We start from the raw sequence: 17,581 nt of genomic DNA, 5'->3' as shown, positions 1-17,581 counted from the left end.
CATCTAATGGCAAAACGAAAAACTGCCACCAGCATATGTATCAACATATAAATACTACGGAGGAGCTGCACGTTCAAGGAGCTGGAGGTTTATTTCGAAAAACTGAACTGCAAATTGTTTTAAGCTGTTTTAGACACACATCCAGAATGCCATGCGTGAAAAACCCTATAAAATGCTGTAATTGTATAAATGTTAATATGTAATCGGACATTTTTATTTGAAGGTTTGTCATACATTAAAATAAAATAAATCTAGCTCAAATATAATAGTGCCAAGTTCCATTCTAATTGTATTAATCGGTCTTTGAGCAATGCGACTGTGGCAGCTGTAGCCTAAACCAGTACAAATCCCCCCCCCTCCTCCCATCTGATTGCTACGTGGAGTGGACTCGTTGCTTTGAGACAGACGGCACTGAATCGGCGTGTGTGAAAAAACACACCTCTAGCACGGCTACATCAGGTCGAGGCCCGGGCTTGCCATACCTCGGTACGGTAACCCTGCTCAGCCTTTGTCCAGACGAAAAAAAAAGGCGATCCGTTATTGTATCGCAGAGGCATTTGCATCGAGGGAGTATGGCAGAAGCGGACTTACAAACCTTTACATCTATCATGGACGCGCTGGTTCGCATCAGTGTAAGTGTGACGCTCATTTTATTAGCCATTTTTTAACCATGTGTGCTCTTTTTAAAAGCGATCTGTTTACCACCTGTGCATTTACCTGTGGATCTTTTCCATATTGCACATATGTGCGCTGATGATGAAGGAATGTGTGGCATTTCTTCCTTTGGAAGGTATTTTTTTTGCATCTTGAATCAACGAAAAATGGCAATGCTCTAGCACTGTGGCTGGAAACGTAAAACGGGGCCACTGTGACCACAAATGCATTAATTAAGTAAACAAAAAGTTCTAGTAGATCAAATGAGTGTTTGAGCATTAAAACCAATTAAATATGTTGGCGAGTAGTAGGTTAAAATACTCGTGATGCACATGATGGGAAGATGCACGTTGTCATAGAAACGGGATGCTGCGTTTAAGTAGCTGCAGCAATAGAAAGGGGCCTCCAGAACCAGTAAAACTGATGCTGGTGGACAGAATGAGCAGAAAAATGCATTTTCATTTTACAGATTTAAAAATCTCACTGCTTTGTACTTCTCTGAGTTGTGTAAAGTGCATCTAATTTTTTTTTTTTTACAGGGTACAGGTAAAGCTAGATGAGTATTCAGGGGAAAGCTATTTATTCATCCACGTTGGCCTTCTCTGCTCTCTGTATATTCAATGCCAGCCTCCTACACATACACATTGACTATACATTATATCACAAGACACAGAATGTATAGAGCAGCCGATTCCTTATTTATTCTAGTGATTCAGCTGTTATTTAGTCTTCAGCCTCTTTCGTCCTCCTCTCCAGTCCAACATGAAGAGCATGGAACAGGAGCTGCTTTGCCCAGTGTGTGATGAGATGGTGAAGCAGCCCATCATCCTGCCCTGCCAGCACAGTGTGTGTCTGCTTTGTGCAGCTGAGGTGTTGGTACAAAGAGGCTATCCTCCTCCAGATCTCCCTCCAGAGCCTTACTCACCATCCTCCACACCCAACACCCGATCCCCACGACAGACACGCAGACCTGCTCCCAGGACGCCTGATCGCCTGGAGCGGGTCCTTAGAACAGGTAAAGGAAATGGTTTGTGTGTGTGTGTGTGTGTTTGGCATTCAAATGAACAAGGATGATGTTGACGTGGCATGATGTCACTGTCCTCTCAGAGTGTCATAGATGATTTAACAGACACATCAGCATCCTGCCGCACATCCAGAGCTTTATGGATTCATCTAATGACTTATTTAAGTGTGTGTAGAGCAAGAAGATAGAGTCCGAGAGTCCTTACCTCAAGGAGACACGAAAGGCAGTAAGCATCTGCCGAGCAGGTGTGTCGCCAAGGTGTCTATGTAAGCAAATAGTTTTTCCTCTAGAAGTTTATTTTTCATGATGATCTGCACAAATGTGGAGGCAAATTAGAGTTTTGCTTCCTTCCTTTTCTCACTAGTCTGCCTTTGTTAAATTCCTCATAAACTATCTCTAAAAACCTTGCTTTTTATTCTTCTGTGTCTTTGTTTCTTTCCTTTTTATCCCCACACCTGCATCACTCTCCCAGTGTGTGGGACATACCCAGGGCGACGGCGGAAGGAGACCCATCCCCCCATGCTGTTTCCCTGTCCTTCCTGTCAGCAGGATATAGAGCTTGGGGAGAAAGGCCTGACAGACTGCCTTCGTAACCTCACCCTGGAGCGCATTGTGGAGAGGTATGTATACGCACCAACCCCATGACTATCATATAAGTGCTGTAGCATCACAACCTCAGGTCAGGCAGAGAAAGAGCAGACACCTTTTAGCTCCCCCATGCATGTCACCTGGCTTTATTTTATCCAGTGGGAATGTCGTATTATAAGAGCTGTAATAGTTTTGGAAAAGCACTCTAACCGGTCATGCAGGCAATGTGTAAAGGCAGCGAATGAAGAGTGAGGCCAGTGCTGCTTTATAAATGAGACAGGAAATCATTTGCTGGAAGGAGTTGCAATAATGATCTTTTTCCTTTACTCTTGATCCAAGGCTGAGAGCAAAGTGCAGGGGCAGCTGTAAAAATGCAGTGCAGCATTGGTTAAACTGTTAATTTTTGTTTGGACTGAAACACTCCTCTGGCTTTTTAATTCCCCCACCCCTTATCAGCTCAAACAAAGGAGATCAAAGTGAGAGGAGCCGCTTCTGAAGCAGTGAGACAGGGAGAGACACTTTCACACGCAGCAGTTTGTCGGGTGCCGCTGCTTCCTCCCCTAGAATCACTGCAATTGGTCGGGAAAGTGTGACGGTGCATGTTTTACTGTGCAGGATGCAATAACAAGGCTGCTGCTGGTGATGTATCCAGGTCAGGCAGTTGAAGAGTTGCCTTCTTAACTACTGAAAAAAGCAGGCCACAGTCAGATGAGCTCATTATTCCCATTTATTTTTTTTGTTGCTTTCTTTCTTTGCCGCTGCAGAATTATCACAGCCTTGCCCTTATCTCCATGTACACATGTCTGTCCTTTAGGTACAGGCACACAGTAAGTCTGGGCAGCGTAGCCATCACGTGCAGTTTCTGTAAGCCTCCCCAGTCTCTGGAGGCTACCAAGGGCTGCGCTGACTGCAAGTCCAACTTTTGCAACGAGTGTTTCAAGCTCTACCACCCGTGGGGAACGCCTCGAGCTCAGCATGAACACATTCTACCTACCAACAACTTTAGGCCAAAGGTTGGTCTCTGTTTTTATCTCCGCACATGATACAAAGTTGCATCTCTTCCAGTACATTAACCCACCTTTGTGTTATAGGTTTTAACATGCACAGAGCATGAGCAGGAGAGACTGCAGTGGTACTGCCGTACCTGCCAGAGGCTGCTGTGTCCACTTTGTAAGCTACGCCGTATCCATCATGGGCATAAGGTTTTGCCTATAGCACAAGCCTACCAGGCACTCAAGGTGATTTTGAGGGTGGTGGTAATATGTTTTTACTGTGCTACAGCCCTGGTGATTGCAGCATAGCAGTGTTAGCTTTCTATTTGGTTTTCCAGGACAAGATTACCAAGGAAGTCAACTTCATTTTGGCAAACCAGGAGACAATACAGAGTCAGATCACTCAACTGGAGGCTGCCATCAAACACATGGAGGTGTGCTTCTCCTCTGCTTTGTTAAAGTAGCTTTTGATCTTTGTACAGGTGCAACAGTATTTGCTAGGGCTTCAAATGCAATATTTTGGGGGTTCATTTTACATTTTTAGCAGAAAATATGTCATTGGGATATCAATACTGTCTAGATCTTACCTGCAGCTTTCTCCTGAGTTTCTCAGCAAAAAAATGTAATTATTTCACCGAATTTAGAGGAACTGTGATGCTTCAGTAAAGTATGAATGGACTTCAGTTTAACTGACCACTTTCTTTTAACTACAATTGCAACACAATGTGTAAATGCCATTCTAAAAGCATCGTAATTTTTCCCTGAATAGCAACAGTATCTCCAATCTTCATTCTTTCCAGCTGTTTTTGCATCCTCTCTCTTTCTGCAGGCCAACAGTGCAGTGGCTCTACAGCACTTGACTCACTGTATCCATGAGCTGGGAGCGGCTGTAGCTGAGCGCCAGGGGTCTTTGACCTTGGCCTTGGAGGGATCCCGCAGCAGAAAGGAGGAGGCCCTGTCCTCTCAGGTCTTTGAGAAGCAAGGCCTGCTGGAGCAGGCCGGTCTAATGGCCTACACTCAAGAGCTGCTGAAAGAGACGGATGCACCCTGCTTTGTGCAGGCTGCGAGAATAACACACAACAGGTAAGAGATTCAGCCGTTTTCATTCAGTTCGATTTGTTACCTTTATTTGAATTTTCTTAAATTCCATTTATTATCTTATTTCTCCAGGCTGGTGAAGGCTATAGAAAATCTCCAGTGTTTCTCTCTTGCTGCCGAGCCCTCCTTCAGACACTTTCACCTGGATGCATCCAAAGAGATTAAGATCATAAACAATTTGGACTTTATACAAGGTGGGTTGTCAGCTTCTTTGTTCCTGCAATACATGGTATGTTAAAGAGTTAAAAATGAATAGTTTAATCTCCGTATCTTTGCAATTTTTCTCCACAGCTCCACTGGCTCCAGTCATTGACACTCAGAAGACGTTAGCTTACGACCAGCTTTTTTTATGCTGGCGGCTCCCTCAGGACTCAGCTCCAGCATGGCACTTTTCTGTTGAATACCAGCGGCGAGCAGGAGGAGCTGCGGCCACGTGGGGTGGCATCAGATCCCCTAATTCGGCCACAGCTTGGCTGCGCATCGATGAAGTGAAGGGGACTAGTGCTGTGGTCGCTCGACTGCAGATGGACAGCGTGTATGTGCTGAGAGTGAGAGGGTGCAACAAGGCTGGCTTTGGAGAGTACAGCGAAGAGGTTTACCTCCACACTCCACCGGCACCTGGTAGGATGTGTACACACAGTTGTTTCAGTACAAAAAGTCTTCATCTCGCCACTCTTTTAATTAAATTCTAAGATTAACAAAAGCTGTTTTTTCCCCCCAGTATTCATATTGCCAGTACTCATTTTCAGCCAATTGACTAATCTTTGTTTCTTTTCTCTCCATCCCTTGATTTCCTCCATTCCCATTGTTTTAGTTTCTGCAAAAGCCTTCCTTTATTTGCTCTGCATTCCAGTGCCATCCCAGTCATACTAAATCTGCTTCTGTCTTATATGCCACAGGTCTGTTTTTCTGCACTTTCCAAAATCATTTGTGTTTGTACATTTTGTCCATTGTTACTTTTTGGTATTACCTGTATTCTAAATAATATTCCATTCAAAAGTATTTGTCATTATAAACATATTTGAAAAGGTATATGTACAAATCAAATTTTACTCTTTACCTTTTTTGTTTTTCATGTTTTTGTTGTAAAGCCGTTTCTTACTATTCATCTTGAAAACAAAGTTTTCTTTTCATTTGTCCTTTATGTGTTTGTCTCATGCTCCTCTTAGCCCCTTTTTCATTTTCTATGCCTGAGCTGCAGGATCTAACCTTTCCTTCTTTCTGATTCCTTTCCTTTCTTGTCATCTCTCTCCTTCTTTATCCTTCCTACCAGTCTTGAGTTTTTCTCTAGACTCTCGCTGGGGCTTGCATGCTGACCGGTTGGCACTGGGTAAAGGCCAAACCTACGCCCGCAGTGTGCCAGGCCTCTCCCTTCTGCAGGCTGCCGATCGCACACTAACATCTTGCCACTTGACCTCTGACTTACTGGTGGCAGACTTGGCTGTCACTCAAGGCAAACACTACTGGGCATGCTCTGTAGAGCCTAGTTCCTACCTGGTAAAGGTAAGAGAAAGTGTTGTCGATCATGTTGTGAAGAAAGCTTTTTAAAAAATCTTTTACATGCAGACTCACAATGGATGTGACCAAAGCTTCTTTCTTTTTGCTCCTCTCATTTGCAGATAGGAGTTGGGCAGGAGGCTAAGCTACAAGAGTGGTTCCATCTCCCTCAGGACATGGCCAGCCCTCGGTAACTAAACCTTACCCTTTTCAACTATCCATACATACATCGTCTTCTGCTTGTCCTTGTCAGGGTTGTGTTTGAGTTTATTTAAACTGATTGGTTTCCTGGCATGTACCCAGCTTTTAAGCATAGTGTTGAGGTCAGGGCTTTGGGAAGGCCGTTCTAAAAGCTTAATATTAGCCTGCTTTTTGAATTCCACAACCAGTTTAGATGTATGTTTGGGATTACTTTGCTGTTGTAGCACAAAGCTGTGTCCAAATTTAAACCATAAAGTTGTTGATTTGAGGTGAAGTTGAAGAATTTGGAGGTAGTCCCTGTCCGTCATTACCTCATTAACTTTGTGCATTATTCCAGTACCACTGCTAGCAAAAAAGCCCCAGAGCATGATGCTGCCACCATGCTTGACAGTTTTCCTCAGAAGGCTTGTCAATGTGGCCAGCTGCAAATTTCTATTGAGTTTGAAGGTGTTGATTATGGAGCAGGGGTGTCTTTCTCAGTTGGCACCCTCCATGGTGATGTAAAACTATTTTTTTGCCGTGGACAGTGATGCCGCTGTTCCAGCAGTTTCCAGTTCATACCAGACTCGAGCCTCTGTGGTTCCTGAGTTGTTCCCAAACATGCTAACCAATATCCTCTCATCTGAGTTTGACAGTTTGGGTCTTCCCCATTCAAACCTATGCACACAACTCTTGTTATGTGAAGTCATTAAACATGTATGTACATGTATGTATAGTTATTCAATGCTGGAAAAATCATTAAAAGCCTCAAATTACCATGACATTAAGATCCATGATAGAAATAGGAGTGTCCTGTCACCTATATTTTGAGCTGCTTGCTGTTTGTGGCTGAGGTAGTAGAGCCGGCCATCTATTAGTTTCTATTATCAGAAACTTGTTGGTTCAGTCTCTGGCTGCTCAGTGTGCATGCTACAGTATCCTTGGGCAACATACTGAAAGAACTTAGATGGAAATGACTGTTTTTATGAAATGGTGAATGAGACATGTACTCAAGTAACTTTAAAAGCACTAAATAAGAGCCAGTTCATTTGCCATTCAGTAACATGCCTCTTATTCAGATGGATAGGAGCCATGCCAGTAAATTAAATATATTTCTGACCACTTGGGGGCAACATAATAGCTTGTAAACACATGAATAACATTACTACTGTTGGCCACTGCTGGAAACAGCATTATAAGTAGAAGAAACTGAATCGGGTCTACTCTAAGTTTTGCTCTTACCTCTGCTTCCTCCCAGCTGCGACCCAGACAGCGGCCATGACAGTGGGGCTGAAGATGGCCAGGACTCCCCTCCATTCTGCTTCCTCACTATGGGCATGGGCAAAATCCTGCTTCCTCAAGGACACAGTCAAACTCAGAGCCAGGGTGACAGCCAGAGCCATGGAGCAATGCACTCCCACAGTAGCAGCCACAGTAGCATGTCTCACCCTCACACTGCTCCTCTGCCACCTCGGCTAGGAGTGTGTCTGGATTGCGACAAAGGACGAGTCACCTTCTACGATGCCCACTCTTTGCGTATCCTATGGGAGGGACACGTGGATTGCTCCGCTCCGGTGTGTCCGGCATTTTGTTTCATCGGCGGCGGAGCCCTGCAGCTGCAGGACCTCGTGGCCAACCGGAGCATTGAGGAGCCACCACCTCGGAGAGTAACCATCCAAACAAGAGCAACGAATCTAAGTAAATAAACAGCTCAGAGATGAGTCTGTGAAATGATCCTAGGCAGAAAATGCTCTCTGGCTGAACTGTGACTGCTAAATACAGTTCTAGTTTTCCCTTCAGTGTGATCAATATAAATATCTGATGTTCTTTTACAGTTGCACTTGGCCTGAATTGATCACATTTCTCTTTTGGCTCTTTTTTTTTCTTATTAAAAAATTACTTTGGAATGCTACAACTAAGGACACTGTAGCCAAAGTGGTTTTAGACTATGCAGAATTCTGTTCACAGGGTCTCCTCAATAATCTGTGTGCAACGCAAAAAAACCATCTGCTCTCCCTTTACTTTTGGCTAATTTTTTCCCAGAATAATTGGATAGCATAAGCTGCATGCAGGTGTAACTAAGATTCATAACTTGCGTATATGCAGATAACCGACTGTCACCTTGTGAAAATAACTCAGATGTACTGTATGCCTAATTTTTTTTATCTTAAATTTTTATGTAGCGCCAGCAATGTGAATATAAAACAAAATTAGAGAATGTGAATTTTCTTCCGTAGTTGAATAAAAAGCTTCAGTTTTGGTTTTATATAGTCACTGTTTTGCATTTCAAAAGAATCGTGTGGCTTTTTGGCTGCGTAAACATGCTCACAGTTGCCTACATTTTTTGTGTGTGTGATTATAACACAAATCAAAGAAACCTTCTGAAGGAATAGTGTTCTCGTTATGCTGGTTGACATAACCATGTGAATACATTTCAATGTGTCACATTTTGAAAAGTTGGAAATGTTCATGGCCCGTTTGTGTCTTGTGTTTATGGTGTTTGAGTGATTTACACATAAGTGTTAATGATCAGGTAAATGAAGTGGATTACTGAGGAGACAAACTGAAGTACACTTTATAGTTCACTTTTCCTCCCTATACCTTTTGAAACCTACAATATTAGCTAAGTTACTTATTTCCTGTTATGTATCATTTAAATGCAAAGAGTTTACACTGTAGTATTTTCAAAATGACAGGCTCTGACTGTATTTTGATATGATTTTTTTGTGGGTATGTGTGGGTGTGGGAGCTCTGGCTGTAACTTTCACCCTTTCTGTGGTATGTATGTGTGTGTATCCTGTCCTGTCCTGTCTTGAATAACTCGTCTATACCCCGTACATATGTTCCAGCACAGCACTTGAATGACTCGAGACTGTAGCATCTCAGAAATCAGAGTCCTCCTGATTTAGTCTTTGCCTTGCTGGCGGAATGTTTCTATCAAGTCAAGAGAAAACAATAAAAGAATGGCAACTATGATGTGGAGTCACTTTGTGCTGAAAAATTCCTAATACAAGTATAGTACTGTGAAAAAGTCTTCAGGTATCCCTCGTTTATTTTTATTTTTCTTGGGAAATGGGAAATGGGTGCAACAGTCTATTGAAACATCTGCAAATGTACATGGAAAGAATACAGTAAAAACAGATGTTGTGCAATTCTAACAGCCGCTGGCTGAAATGGAGCCAAAACCATGACACAGCCTCCACTTTGTTTTATAGATTACTGTATACACCGCTCCCCTGACCTCATCCGTGCATACTGACATCAACTGGAACCAAAGATTTCATATTTGGATTCATGACTCCATCAGACCTGTTTCAGTTCTTGTGTAATACAGCACACCTGAGCCTTTCCTTCCTGTCCTTGTAAATTGCTTCTTAACAGCCACCCTTCCACTGAAACCATTTCTGATGAGATTTCAATAAATAGTAAAGGACCAGATGCATCTCTCAGGACATGACTTTCAGATACTTTTCATCTAACCTAGATGGTTTTTAGGCCTTCCACTTCTTACTTATACTTATCCAAATTGTCCAAAAAACACACTGCATACAAAATATTTACGGTTTTCAGCTAATATCTCTTCGCACTTAACCCTGTTGGTACAAAGATACTATTTTATGCCTGCCAAAACTGAGTCTTTGGCTTTTTCTTTTCTTAAAAGAAATTCAGCTAAAGAAATGGGAACAACTGAAGTGTTTTTGCAACTAGCTACGTAGCAAAGACTTAATTTAAAATTTGTACTTTCTATATTGTCTGTAGACATAAGTTCTATAACTTATGATCAAACAAACAAACAGAATAAATCATCTGACATTGTTCAGGTACACAGGCTGGACTGCAAATAAGTGGAAAAGCAGCCAATGTCCAAAGAAAATCTTTAAAAGACTTTTCTACAGCCTGAGGAGCTATTGCCCCAAACCACCCTTGATTTCTTCAACAAAATATGAAGAAATCAAGGGTGGCTCAAGAGTTTTTCACAGTATTACATATGTATATGTATCAGTAAATTATCTCTTTTCCCTGCCCTTGAGCACCACAACATGTGAACACAAAGGTTTCTCTGTACTGAAGAAATCACAAGTAGATATGCATGACAATTTCTTTAGTGCTTCTTAACATTTTGTCTTTTAAATTTGAATCCCCCCAAAATGAACTCCCTTAAATTAAAGCATTTCATCATCAACTGACATGTCTTCATACAATACCCAACATTAACATAAACACAACTAGTGGTTAAATTGCTGCACACAATAAAGACTTTGACTGACTGCAGACAGCAGAACAGTAGTCTCAGAGGGCTTACCAAAACAAACCCTATTTGTTTGCATGTCATGGAAAAAACGCCTCTCAGCGTGTGATGCCCCATTGCGTGTAAGGGCAAGTGTGCCAGAGCTGCTTAAATGGATAAACTGGATGTTTTGTGCCACAGGGTTTAAATATAATCAGCCAAGACACACCTTTGGAAATCTGACTCTAAAAGCAGCAGAAAGATTTCAACATTTGCATTATAGCATGTTAACAGTAGACGGGACAAGGTGAGTGGGTTGTTATTTAACAGCGTAGTCATCAAAGAAAGATATTTTCCAGAAAGGTAGATGACTTAGATACATCTTACGCAATCTCAAAATTTCTCTGAATTTGTCGTTGTCCTTTGACATCAGCAGGGAGCTGTTGCAATCAAACCAGAGCTGAAGCTCTTCCACTTCAGGAGCTTGCAGTATGGAATATTCAGCATTAGGGGGCAACATTGCATTGTCCAATTGTCCTCTTTTTTGTCTGGAAAAAAAAAAGTTCACAACAGGTGCACACTGTGTCAACGCCAAGATGTCTGGTCACAAATCTGTGATGACATGTCAGATAATGTTAGGTAATGGGAGCATTCAGCTTCTGTTTGGTTCATCTGAACCAATCTTTGTGGTGTTCATGGTGTTAGACCTGGAAGAATATTAATCTTGCTCGTATCTATCTCGTCTTTCTTTTTCTTCTTTTTGGGCACAACAGAAAAAGAACGAAAACCTCCCACAGGGCCCAAATCTAAAAATCCACATTGACAGCACACTGTTTTCCAGTGAAGCGTTATACAGACACGTTCTTGCTTTTTGTTTCCTGGTGTTTTTTCTCACCGCAGGCCTCTGTTTGCCCTGTGGCTTCACCATTTCTTAGCTACGGCTGAGTTTAGCGTAAACGTGTTTACCAGAGAAAACCCCGCATCACAAAACTCTGTATCTGCACGTAAACACGTAACTGTGTCTAAACAGAAATTTGTTGTGATTTGTGACTTCAGTGGAATCAGTACATAATCATGAATCATCTGCAGTATGCACCCATACCTGAAAAACCTGGAATTTTTTTTAGAAGAAATCTTAAGTGATAACAAGGAATTCTGACCCTCATCTTAGCCCAGCTATTGTTAGTGACTAAAATTCTTATTAAATTCCTGTTTGTGTATCATACTAGGGGCAGGGATAGCTGAGTAGGTAGAGTGGTCACCCCATGATCGGAAGGTCGGTTTCGAATCCACTGAACGGCTACTCTGAGGTACCCCTGAGCAAGGTACCATCCCTACACACTGCTCCCCGGTGCGCCTGCTTAGTGGCTGCCTGAGTGAATGGGTCAAATGCAGAGAGAGTAATTCCACCACGGGGATCAATAAAGTATACATTACTATGCTAGACTGTTTCCTTTATCTGTAAAGGACATTTTAAAATGTTTCAATGTAATTAATCACAAGTTTCCATATTTTTGTAATGACAAAAAGTGTTTTGTATATATATGTATTTAGATTTGGTGTCAGCAAAACTATAGACAATAATAGACAAAGTGTGATGAAACTCATAGCAGGCTTGAGTGAATTATGTATTACAGTGAAGTAGTGTCATTTTGACATTAAAAATATAGATGAACTAGTGACTCCATGATATTTTTTGTCATTATAATTGTGCAGGGTTTTATTCTAACTTGCCCATCTCGTGATCCTGATCAGAACAAAATATAGACAAATATGTTCTGTGTAAATCTACAACAGTCTAAACACTGAAAAATCTGAAAATATAACCGTCAAAATCAGTGCCTAATTATGGAAAAAATACCAGTAAATTACAAAGAAATCCAAGCCTACAGTGTTCACAATAAAAATAAAAAATTTTCCGGGTCATAAATGAAACCACACAACTTTCCGCTGTCTTTGCCACACCTTTACAGTTCCTGCTAAATTTAAAAAAAAGCCCTGTGGAGAGTTTTCCGAGAAGTAAATTTATGGTAGGAAACATTCTTAGATTTAAAAATATCTCAACACATGTGTATGACAGGGGTCACCTTAAAGTGGTCAGACTTGGCCACTTGCAGCTTAAAAGGCATTTTGATTTCTTTACATATTTGATATATCACAAACTAAAAAAATAATGAAACAAAGTATCAGCTAAGTAAATATAGTTGTTTCATAACAGGGAATAATCTTAAACTGGTATGCAAACCTGAGATTTTCTGTTTACAGTTTTACTGGGAATACTGTTAAAAATGCTGCCATGCAGAATAAGTTTAATATGCAATGAAATGCAGAAAAACTTTCAAATGTGCATACAGTGCAAGAAGCTACAAAAATGTTTGCTAATGAAAGCACAGGCTCCAAATCCCCTGAACAGCTGTGTCTCCCGTTTTTCAGCATCTCTGCGCATCGCAGTGGACGCGTACATCGTACGTGCAACCACGCAGATACACACTCTTCCTCAGCTCCCTCAGAGGACCTCAGCAAGCTCCAACTGGTTGAAACTTTTTTTCCCCTCAAAAAACAGAAAAATTTAACCAAATATGGCAACATTACAACTGGCACAGTAGATTTGACACATTTGCGTGTCCCTGCACAGAATTCCACATGCACGTAATCAAATTCAATTCCACTTTCCAGCTGCCATTCAAAAACAGAACCGAAACCACACGCAGACACACAAATCTGTGATCCATCTGCACTCTGGATGGATGCCAGAATGGGATGGCATGCTCAGACAGGACCAGTGCCCCACGGGTTCTCCAAGTAGTTACGTCTGTGTGTCATTTTTAGACCGGAAAAAACATTACCTCTTTAAAAAGTCATTAAATGTTCTATACCACCTGCTCGGCTTGTTTTTCTTCAGAAAATCTCACCTGTTTCTTCATATCCGGTGTACAGTATGAGTCATGTTTTACAAAGAAATAAAAACACGTAAATAAGTTATAAAACCACCAAAGGAACAACTTAAATTAAATGTTGTGCCTAAGACATCTAATGCCTCTGTTGTTGGGTCCACTGCTGTCAAGCACAGCTGGGGAGTCTCAGATATGTTCTGGCAGTAAAACAAGAGGATACCTGACAAATGATTTATATCAAAGGTGAAATGTGTATGTTCATCCATGCTGACAGGGTTTTGGTCCATGGGCTCTCCTCTGACAGCTTAATGACTAGCTGTCACATATCACTTCACTCCCGGCTCAAATTTTGAAGGGCGACAGAAGCAAGAGGGAGAGGAGGAGGAGGAGGAAGAAGGAGGAAGAAAAACAATGTGGGAGACAGAACACACCGAACTACACTCAAACCCTTAAGACACACCGGAGGTTCTCCCTGTTAATCTTCAAGGTACAGAGCAAATGTCTTTCAGCAGCTGCTGGAAACAGTGAAAGAGCTTAGGAGTCACATTTGGCATGTTACTCTGTGTGTGCATGTGTGTGAGATAAAGACAGAGAAGGAGGAAGGTGGTCTCTGTGTGCAATCTACAATGTGGGCATTTTAGGTTCTTCAGCTGTGCAGCCTCCAGGCTGTGAGGAGAAAACGCTGATTATAAAGTCAAGGTGGAGACGCTGGTAAAATTAGGAACAGAAAACCACTTGCTGCACATGGCTCATCATAAATACCTATACCAACAACTGTACAGAAAGGGAAAAGCAGGCATATACACGCACACCAATAAAAACACTGTAACTGACAGTTTCAGTATAATTGGTAACCGGGTGAATTTTATAGTTGTCTTCTGCCAGTCAATGAGATCTGTTGCATGAAAATGCAACAGCATCTTTTTTTCTTTGTAGTCTTATCCTTTCTGCTCTGCTTATATAACCTATATAAATCTTTGACTGTCAGATTCATGGAACTGACTGCAGATGATCTGAGCACGGGGCCAGGGAGACAATTTCGAGGCGTGTAATGCAAAGCAGGAGGGAAACTGCAAAAGAATGCAAAGATGTGAGTAAGAAAAACAATGAGGCAAAAGACAGAGGAAAACACACAATGAAGATGAGGACAGAAAAAAAAGATGCCAGCATTGAGAAGAAAAGGAAGAACAGTAGCTGACCACGAGAATAATTGGATAAACAAGTAAAGGGAGGAGGATAACAGAGATGGTTGGGAAGGGTGAGGGGCTCACAGGAAAACTGAGAGAAGCACATTCCTTTTTCCCTCTTCTTCCCTTCAAAACAGCAGCTGGGACAGGTGTGCTTTTACTGATGGCAGAAAGTGCACAAGCTGCTGACTACCTCCCAGTGTGCTGTGTGTATGCCTTGTGTGTGTGTGTGTGTTTATATGCTGAGTGTGCACACTGTTTGGTTGCTGACTGCATGTTAGCAAAGACTTTGTTGTGTGTAATTACGGGGGAAACAAAACCCACGGATCAAAATTTGCCCGTAACGACAAAAATAGACATCTGAATGCACACATGGTGTTTGCGAAGGAGAGGCTGTGGGAGTGTCTGTGTAAGACACAACATGCTGTAGTTGCTGTATATACAATGCGTATACGCCTATGTTTAAAAGGACATGGGCAAAAGTACAAGAGTCAGCTTGTGTGTGTTGTTTAAGGAGACAGTCTCTGTGACAGGAAACAGAGGGATCCTGTTTGTGAGTCGTACTCATTGTTCAGCTCCTCACCCCCTCCTCATCAACGCTACTACACCACACACACAAACGCGCTCATGTACACAAGATAGAGCTCATTTTACTACTTGGCTGCCGACCAAAGACGTGTACTCATCAGCGTGAGGTCTGTGTTTTGATTTCCTGCCTCGCACTTAACACGTTGTCTCTTCACAACACAGCCACGGTTTCTAATTAGGGGTGTGTCTGGCCAGTCTGACTCCAACCATTGTTTTCTCCGTCTTATTGATGTCTATCTGTTTTATACAGAAGCATGATTCCAGCTTCCAGTATTGCCTTGTCTTCTCCACGACTCATCATTTACTGTTTCTCAAGATACCCCTTCTTCCCTTTCAGCCTTCATGACTAATTTCTACTCACAAAACTCTGACTTATTGTTCAACTCTGAGTCACTCGTCTGCAGTATCCTGTCACAGGTTTCCTTTAAAATAATGTTTTTATAATTTACCACACAAGTAAAAAGCTCTAACAGCTTGACTTTAGGGATGTCAACGAATGGATTGCTTTAAACAGATCAATTATACATCATCATACACTAAAGATTCCCAGTGGATGAACTTTTTGGACACACAAACCGTTTTATATACCTTCTGCATGTTGAAGGTTTTCTTTGTCCACCTTGGACAGGCCTGGAAACCACTGTAGATCTGAAAGGTTTCACAGCATAAGATGAATTTGAGTGACTTTAAGATTTGTTGAGCTTTAAGTGTTCGTTGTTTGATTGCCTACACAGAAGACAGACAGAGTCAACGTGTCGTCAACCACTAGATGTATATTTATTAATTCACATTCATATTTTAGGGGCTCATTATTGGTGTTTAGGCTGCTGCTACAAATGCCACTAAGCTTGGTCATTAAAACATTACGGGTTTAATGTACAGCTAATGTAAAATTCTACTCAGCATAACTGACGCTCAAACTGTTTTTAGACTGTTAAAGGCAAGAACAGCACAGACAGGATGAAGAAATATAGTTAGTGATAGTGGGGCCTAGCACACTTGATTTGGTTACACCACCTCAGAGCTGTTATAAAGTGAGAGAAAATCTAACAAGGACTTCTTTAATACTGTAAAGTTGTATATTTTAACATGTATTGACATTCATGGAATTGCTACATATTGAAGAAGACTTTTTTAAAGTTTAGTGGACTGCAATGAAATGAAAAAAAAAAGCACAATTGAAAATAAAGTATCTGAATTTCAGGAGCCGGACCACGCCTCCGAACTTATCTATGTTCCAGCAAATCTACAAGATGTTCGTTCTCGTTTACGTGAACGTTATGTGTTTCTTTAAAGGCCTAAGATGTTTCTAAGTTACAAATCTTGCATAGATTATTATGCTATTTTAATATAAATAAAAACAAATAAGTCAAATGTTTTTGTCTCCTAAAGAGATTTGTGCCTAAAGTAATGAACACTCGAATCACACTGTTGTGAGATCCAGATTCACTTTTGACTTCTAGAGCTAAGCATGGACAAGCATCAGTTTACATCAGTGAACTTTTACATCAATGCATTCAAAGCAGATCCCTGAGGTCATGTGATCAGGACCTGCTGGCTGTGCAAAATACAAGGCTGAGGATGAAAGGAGACTTTTTTCTGTCTTTATTTTAGCATTTCATTGTAAAGGACTGTAATATTATTTTTATCTTGAATAAAATTGTATTTGCTTTATTTACTTAATTGTTCCTGACCACAGGTTAAATTACTTATCGTGATAAAGCATTTATTTAAGAGCTTCTTAGCGAGCAGTGAGGGGGCGTTATGTATCAGGCCATTTCTGCAACAGTCACATTACTGAGCATTTAGCCAAATGTACAGATGTGAGAAAATAGGGAGGATATTAACTTCACCTTCAATCTGTTTTCTTATTCTCTACAAAACTAATTCTGCCACCTTTTGCATGTACAATCAATAACAGCACCATGAATGTTTTGGAGAGACTGTCTGAGAATGTGTGCTGTTATCTCTAGTTGTGTATCGATTGCATTAGGGAAACAAAAACAAGAAAAACTGAATTCCTAGATAGAGATCCGACAGACAATACGATACAAAGGCCAAATTGATTCATAAAGGTCAAAACTGGACTTAAAAAAAGGAAATCAGAGCGCTGATGGAGGGGTAAAGACACTCTATGCACATGTCCTTGTTGTGTCTCTCCATGAAATACTAGCAAACAATACTTAAAGAACTGTGCTACATAATTACAACCTATTAGAAGCAAAACCTAAATTTATCCGTGAAATTCCTTTATTCTTTTCCCACGCTTTACTACCTCCATCTCATTTATACATCCTTTCTTGTTGTTTTTTCACCTGCTGCTTATATTTCCCCCACGTTTCTTTCAAGTATATCTCATTTATCTCCCACCTCCAGTCTTCTCTTTGCCTCTACATAACACTCAGCTTCCAACACAATACTGTCTTGTTGTTGTGCATGTGTGTTCTCTGTCAGGGGCAAGCTCTTTGAGCTCAGGAAGAGCGGTCCAAGTAGCATTCATGCGCACACACACACACACACACTGAGGATGAGAATCTCTGCCATAGCCTTTCCCACCGCTGCCCTCACTAAATCAACAGGCTCACACAAACAAGCTCATTCGCACTGCTGCACCATCAAACAGGCTTTTGTCTCTCCTGCACTGCCACTCC

General features: G+C 41.4%; 1 protein-coding gene across 2 annotated transcripts; it reads left to right on the top strand.

Moving 5' to 3' along the window:
* Positions 1-52: 52 nt before the first annotated feature.
* On the top strand, positions 53-9,006 carry trim46a (tripartite motif containing 46a). Of its 2 annotated transcripts, XM_005936083.3 has the most exons (12): positions 55-632; positions 1,411-1,669; positions 2,151-2,298; positions 3,081-3,279; positions 3,358-3,504; positions 3,597-3,692; positions 4,088-4,341; positions 4,429-4,550; positions 4,648-4,977; positions 5,630-5,859; positions 5,976-6,043; positions 7,292-9,006. In XM_005936083.3, exons 1-12 carry the CDS (start codon positions 573-575, stop codon positions 7,737-7,739), a joined length of 2,361 nt encoding a protein of 786 aa, XP_005936145.1. In that variant the 5' UTR covers positions 55-572; the 3' UTR covers positions 7,740-9,006. The 2 variants fall into 2 exon arrangements, with proteins under 2 accessions (XP_005936149.1, XP_005936145.1); XM_005936087.3 differs by lacking the exons at positions 5,976-6,043; positions 7,292-9,006 and adding an exon at positions 5,171-5,255 and having other exon boundaries at positions 53-632; positions 5,630-5,734.
* Positions 9,007-17,581: the final 8,575 nt, after the last annotated feature.

Source organism: Haplochromis burtoni, unplaced genomic scaffold, assembly GCF_018398535.1.
Source record: "Haplochromis burtoni strain Fernald_Lab_line unplaced genomic scaffold, NCSU_Asbu1 Contig_204, whole genome shotgun sequence".
NCBI lineage: Eukaryota > Metazoa > Chordata > Actinopteri > Cichliformes > Cichlidae > Haplochromis > Haplochromis burtoni.
Note: the sequence above shows the minus strand (reverse complement) of the source record. Positions and strands in the feature narration are given on the sequence as shown.